Genomic DNA, 7,027 nt, shown 5'->3' on the forward strand with positions numbered 1-7,027 from the left:
TTTTACATGTTTTTCACGTTTCAGTTAGGAAAAAATACAAAAAACCAAATAGTGTTTCCAATTAAGAGTTATAGTGGTTGATGAACAGATAAACTACTTTTTATTGTCAAGATTTGATTCTGCCTATACAATTTTTTTTTATGTAAAGTTGAGATGTGGTAAAGGTGGTTATCGTTTTTTTTATTAATGTTTAATTTTTAAGTTTTTTATGTCTGGTGATGACCCAACACCCAAACCTTTGTTCTCCTTACAAACAAGAACCACCTTCCAATTAACCCAAATAAATGTTTCTTTCCTCGTTGCCGCCCCACAAAAACTATCTTCGAGTTTTCTCGATGTCATTGAGAATAGAAGCAAGAGCCTTGAAGAGGGGAAAGTAATAAATAGGAATACATACGAAGACGGATTTGACTAACGTTAAACGCCCTCTTTTTATAGAAAAGGGATTTAGACTTCTAATTCGACAACTTTCTATTGATCCGCTCAATGATATGATTCCAGTTGCATTTTAAGGACATATTAGCCCCAACTGGAACACCTAAATAATAAAAGGGAAATAGGCCGCTATATAACTTAAAATTTCCGCACAAGTGTAAATCTCCAGGTCAGAGAAGCACTGATACCAAATACACGAGATTTATGAAAGTTCACCTTGAGGCCATATGCAACATGGAAACATCTAAGAATCCTTGCCAAGTTTTCAAAGTTGGAATTATACCAATCATCGATAAAAGATCGAATCATCCTCATAGAAGAGATGCGAGATGAGGGGGCCATTATTTGGAATTTGGAAACCACGAAAAAGGGAGGATTGCAGTCGATCTCATGACAGTGCTTAAACATTCCATGAATAAGAGAAATAGGAAGGGGGAAAGAGGGTCCCCTTGGCGAACCCTTTTTGAGATAGGGAACTCCTTAGTTGGGGAACCATTGATCAAAACAGAGGCTCTAGAGGAGGCGAGGTAACCTCTAATCCAAAAACGTCATCGGTTTCCAAACCCCATTTGAGACATCACCGAATCCAAGTATTGACAATTAACGGAGTCAAACACATTGTCAAAGTCTACTTTGAAGAGGAAGGCCTTTTTCTTGTCTATTTTCGCCCAAGAAAGGATCTCGTTAATGATAAGTGGACCATCAAGGATGTTGCGATGACAATCAAGGATGTTGTGATACTCGATAAAACCAGTTTGAATTTCGTCAATCACCAAGTCTATAACTCTTTTGATTCTGTTTGCAAGCGCCTCGGTGATGATTTTGTATAAACTACAGATGAGACTAACATGTCTATAGTCCTTTAGAGTAAGCAGGTCCTTTGTTTTGGGAATTAAGGTGATAAAAGAGGAGACACAGCCTCTCGCGATTCATCTGCTAGCCTGAAAACATTTCACAAATCACGTGATATCATCTTGCATTAACTTCCAAAATCTCTTGATGAATTTAAACGTGAGTCTATCCAGGCTGAGGGCTTTTTCACTACCATAATTCCAAACTGTTTGTTTTATTTCTTCAAGGTTATAATCATACTCCAAAAAAACATTCTCACCAGGGGATACGTGTTTGAGATTATGATTATTCGTAAGTGTCTAAATTACATTTTCACATGTAGTATATTTTTCCACATAATCTAAATATTAATATTTTACATAATAATTTTAAACAATCCATATTTTTTTAATTACACATTTAGATAGCGTCATTTTCTATTTATCGTAATAGATAATGTACTTTCATATGTGTATAAAAGATAAAAAAAATGAACTTATGATTATGTAACATTAGATACACACGATGAATTAATTCGCAAGGTCTCATTACACATATGTACCTTGTAGAACACTATGTGGAACTCCTTAATGCACAAATCTATACTTAAGATTTATTGCATACAAAATCTTTCTTTACCCACACTTATTAATACATAATAAATGTATTACTATGTATCTGAGATCAATTTGAGAGCTTGGGGTTGCTATTGTGGACTATTACTTATGTGTGTATTTTTTTGTTGAAACATATAGGCTTAATAAATACAAAAATTATAAAATGGTTTTTTTTTTATCCTAAATAAAAAGAAATGCTAAACATAAATACTAAATTTGTAATTTAGTGTAGATTTAACAATCCAAGAACCATATCAAAGGAAATTAAACGTACATTAGCAAATTTGCGACAAAAAGTAAGCTTGGACCAAACGTGAAAGAAATAGTATAGAAAAGGGACTAAAACGTGCAAGTTACTCTTTCTTTTACACTTCCGCATTTCACAGTCACACACAGATGACTAGATTAGGGATTTCATCCGGCCCGGTTCATCTAATTTCATTGTCTTCTCCCAAAAGTTTGACGACCAGAGCGGGAAACGAAAAGATTTTGAATCCTCGGTTTTTCTCGCTCCACACACACCACACACAGACCCAGTTCTCATATTCTTCCTCTCTTTCATCTTTGTTCATGTGGGTTTGTTCCTAGTTTTCATCTTTCTCCATCTGGGGTTGACTCGCTGGAAACAAAGCTTGTTTTGGAACGAGGGTTTATTTCAATTTCGATTTTGCATACGAAAAGAATGGCCTGCCGGATTAGGATAAAATGAACACGAACGAAGCGAGCACTTCCGGCGGCGGTAAATTTCACACCGTACAGCCTCTTCGTGACTTGGAATCAAATTGGGAGGTAGATCTTGCCAATAATCTCCAAGAGTATTTGCTCAAGATCTGCTCCGGTGAGATTACTGGTGGTGAAGATGATAGTCACCTATCTGTGAATTTTGCGGAAGGTTTGTAACTTTCAGAGTCATTAAATTATAGTAGATCTTGTTTAAGCGAATTCTAACACTTGTTTGTTTGTGGAAACCCTAGCTGCTTTGCTGCTCCAAGGTTCAATTCAGGTGTACAGCCGGAAGGTCGAGTATCTCTATTCTTTGGTTGTTCATGCTTTGGAGTTCATCTCTCAACAAAGGTAACTTTATAATCCGAAAATAAAACTTCATTTTGATACATAGATTTTAAAGTAAGTCTAGATAAGACTAGAAGTGCTTCTTCTTTAAGGGCTTTTTCGATTATCTGAATGTTAATTTAAGCAGTCACTTTCTGATTAGTTATATGAAATGTAATCAGTAAGCAACATGATCAACCAGAGAATGCTGCACCAGGCCAAGAAGAAGAAAATGGCCCAGTTGTTACTCCTACTGAACCAGATGATTCTTTTTGGGGCTCAGATGATATTCAAGGTACCCCTTCTAACTCAATTTACCAGTTAATTTTTACTGTTTTGTTGTTAAATGCTGTATGTATTTTACCAGTTGACGCAAAGAACTCATTGGATAGATCAAAAGACAGCAATACCCTTTTAAACAGCCATGTAAAGCCTCCTGCAAACTTGGTTGTTCTTGAGGGTGATTGTTTAGATACAAGTGGAGACAGTGGGGAGTTGGAGTCTTATTTGGTATGCAAAGCTATATAATGAAGTGAACAGATATTGAAATGACACAATCACCCCTCTTTACTAATTCCTTTTTTAACCTATGATTGCAGTTAGCTACAAATGATCTCTATAAGGATTTTATTCTCTTAGATGCATGTGATGCAGTTGCAGTTGATGAATTTTTGAATGGGAATGATGAAGTTAACAAGACTAAAAATAATTCTAGAGGAAGTTCTATTGGGTCTAAATCTAGAAAGACATTTATGTCACCTTCAAGACGTTCTGGTGGATTCATGTCACCTTCAAGACGTTCTGGTGGATTCATGTCACCTTCAAGAAGGTCTGCAGGAAAGACTGTTGACCCTGGTCCAAGTCAAAATGCATATGATGATAAAAAGTTTGAAACTAATGACCATCATATGGATGATCATGGATTCGACATGGATGATGGGTTTTCACAACCAGAGGCATTTGATGATGATTCAGATGAAGAAGACGAAGAAGATCCATGGAAACCTTTAAATCCTCATGAAAAGGGGAACTTGAAAATTAAGCCCTTTAAAAAAGGTTTGTATGAAATGTTCTGTTTTCTTGATTCTTTCTCCAATACTTCCATTCTATATACTCACTCTGTTTACTTTTATCAGTTAAAGTTTACAGAAAAGATTGGCCAAAACCAACCACCAAAGTCTCAATCACAGAAGAGTTTCCACTTGCAAAATTGCATGGTCCTATTAGTGTAGAGCTTCATGAAATATGGGAGGCACAACATGGAAAAGATCATGAGTCACAATCTCCTCCATATTATGAAAAGGTAGGATTCTTAATTTTTTTAAAGTGCACAATGCAGGAAATAGGAAACATAGTTTACTCTTTTGGTATAACTGTGGAGTGTATTATGTAGCTTCGACAATCGCTTGTTGAAGGAGATGATGAAAATATTGGCACATTTAATAATAATGATAAAGATGATGAAGACGATGTATATGATAGTGGGGGCCATGATTTCATGCCAGATGATGATTACATGAATGAAGATCATTTCAATCATGAAAATGTTAGTTTTTTTCTTTTATGTCTTATTATACAGCAAATGAAGATGGTTTTATGGGAAGCTTGTTTTGATGCTCTTATTGGTTAATATTTTGCAGCATATGGATGATGCTACTCAATTTGACAGCAAGGAACCAGTTGAGCATGAAGAGCCAAAGTCTCATGAGAATCTTGAAGACTTGTGCCGATCTCATCTGGTGAGGAAAAAATGTTAATCTCTTTGCATATGTATTGATGAAGTCATCCTTTTTGATATTTGTTTGATTGTAAATATTTTTTTTTCCAATTATTATGGTGATGTAAACAATCACATCTCTTCCAAAATTCATCAGGATTCTCTGCTTGCAAGTATCTCCGAGACAGAAAAGCAGACTGCATTAGCAGCCCGGGTCTCAACCTGGAAACAACGAATCGAACAAAACTTAGATGAACAAGTACGTCGATTCCTTCTTCATTTTCTTATCATCGATAAACCCTATAACTCTCTAATCTGAATCTTCCCCTCAATTTCTACCTTTCACATCAATAAATTGATCATCTGACAGGATGCACGACCACCGTTTGACATTCACGAATACGGTCAACGCACTTTAGACAAGCTCTCATTCCAAGAAGACGTGGGCAATTCCATGTCTTTCACAGACGTTGTCAGAGGTCTAGAGAAACACGACGTCGCTCGAACATTCTCCGCACTTCTCCAACTGGTAATCAATCGATCTCAATTAATCAATCAATTGTGTGCCCTAACCCTAGATATGTAAGAATCGTCAACTTTTTTTTGCTAAACTAGAAAAAAATTCGTCGTATCAGGTGAACAATGGAAACGTTGAATTGGAAAGGGGCGGGATCGAGGGCGGACATGTTTGTTACACGGGTGAGAATCCGTTCCATGTTCGTCTTCTTACTAACGTGAAAAGACCGGAAGTAAGACTTAGATCTGCGAATAAGAGACCAAAGGCTCAAATGAAGAGAGGAAAAGAGAACCATTCACCACCGGGGTCGGTGTCACCTCCGAGATCTATAAAGGTAGGGAAAGTCGGTGGAATTAGGCGTACGCCGGAAAGCAAGAGGAGACGGCGGTCAAGATTGGTTGACCATGATGGGTTGATGATGTCTCCAGGGTGAATTCTCTGTGAGTTTGTGAAGATTGTGTAATTCTGTGCTATTGTGTACTGACAGTTATTTTAGGTTTGTAACAAATATTCTGCACTAATTCAAGTCAGGGCTCTTCTAACGTCTTTTCTTACCCGAGTTTAATCAAGGATTCGTCTTAATTGTTGTCATTAGATATGCCCTTAGATGTATGTCCCAAGTTTATACTGTTTGAGTAGGAACTTTTTTTTTTCAATAATTTTAGAGAATGTAACCTATTTAGCTTTATTTTTTTTGTCTTATTAGATCTTTGATTGAATTGAGTTTAGATTCTGATTGGCTCATGATTTTACTTTTTTTTTTTTAAGTTTTTTGGTATGTAATGTTTGGTAACTTGGTAAGGGATGTAGTTGTTGATTAGGTTAGAGTTGATGGGCTAGAAGTTTTTGACTGTGTTAATTTCTGATTAAAACTTGTTTAATTTTACATGACTCACTGTGTAGAATGATTATTACCCTCAAACAACATTTTTTATAAAAACATGGACAACGTGATGACTTATTGACAATTTAAAACCGATTTACTTAAATATGCAATGTACTTATGTAGTTGGTCTTGAAAGCTCAAGGTGCTCATACTTAAAACTTAAAGTTGTTACCTATAAAGTTAAATTTTGTATTGATAGCTTGAAAGTTAAAGTTTATAAAACTCATTTAAAGGGTAAAACTGTCATATTCAATAACCAACAACATACATTAACAATAAAAACCAAATTGGCTCAAACCCATTCATTATATATAATGAACCGATGTTAAAGGATATATATCATGCCATGTATCAATTTTTGCCCCAAACACTTAAATTCCAAAAACAGTTTGAGAACAAATTTTTTACTTATAAATAATGAAGGCAAACAAATTATATAATCAGCTAGTCTACACCCGGTGAAGGAGATTGAGTTCTAACAAAGCTATACCCGTTGACATGGACCATTGAAAAGAATTGTCAACTCTTATTGGACCCGATAAGAACAAAACAAACAGCCCTTAAGACTATTAGACTGATTTATAAATTAGATTTTAGTAAAAAAATATAAGATAATTTATTGATAAGTTCATAGTTCTATTTTTAAGTAGTTTGTCAAATATATCCTTAATATTAAAATTTAAACATGCTTCTATACACGAATCTAACTTTCCAAAAATATAAAGTATACTATATTTAATCAATTTACTCTTCTAGGCATGTAAAAAAAACATCGTCAAATGAGTGGTAAGTCATACATTTTGTGGACATTCACTGTTTTCCTCCATGAGTGGCGCCTTTACATTCATGCAATCATGCATACATCGACTTTTACCATATACACATAACACACATATATTATGAACTTTAGGATACGCGATAGCTATTGGAGTAATCTTCACAGCCACTATTAATAATACTTATTAATTTTCCGT

General features: G+C 35.2%; 1 protein-coding gene across 1 annotated transcript; it reads left to right on the top strand.

The window, feature by feature from the left end:
• Positions 1 to 2,296: 2,296 nt before the first annotated feature.
• LOC111917262 (condensin-2 complex subunit H2) lies at positions 2,297 to 5,709 on the top strand. Its single transcript, XM_023912943.3, has 11 exons — positions 2,297 to 2,775; positions 2,858 to 2,957; positions 3,116 to 3,228; positions 3,301 to 3,443; positions 3,533 to 3,989; positions 4,070 to 4,236; positions 4,327 to 4,479; positions 4,574 to 4,672; positions 4,808 to 4,909; positions 5,021 to 5,179; positions 5,286 to 5,709. Exons 1-11 carry the CDS (start codon positions 2,589 to 2,591, stop codon positions 5,598 to 5,600), a joined length of 1,995 nt encoding a protein of 664 aa, XP_023768711.1. The 5' UTR covers positions 2,297 to 2,588; the 3' UTR covers positions 5,601 to 5,709.
• Positions 5,710 to 7,027: the final 1,318 nt, after the last annotated feature.

Source organism: Lactuca sativa, chromosome 3, assembly GCF_002870075.4.
Source record: "Lactuca sativa cultivar Salinas chromosome 3, Lsat_Salinas_v11, whole genome shotgun sequence".
NCBI classification, from domain to species: domain Eukaryota; kingdom Viridiplantae; phylum Streptophyta; class Magnoliopsida; order Asterales; family Asteraceae; genus Lactuca; species Lactuca sativa.

What these genes read in the sequence shown, in the direction of transcription:
- LOC111917262 (XM_023912943.3), top strand. Translation starts at nt 2,589, where the DNA reads ATGAACACGAACGAAGCGAGCACTTCCGGCGGCGGTAAATTTCACACC. An exon ending in GGGAGTTGGAGTCTTATTTG is followed by an intron (nt 3,444 to 3,532) that starts GTATGCAAAGCT and finishes CTATGATTGCAG; the next exon opens with TTAGCTACAAATGATCTCTA. An exon ending in ATCATTTCAATCATGAAAAT is followed by an intron (nt 4,480 to 4,573) that starts GTTAGTTTTTTT and finishes AATATTTTGCAG; the next exon opens with CATATGGATGATGCTACTCA.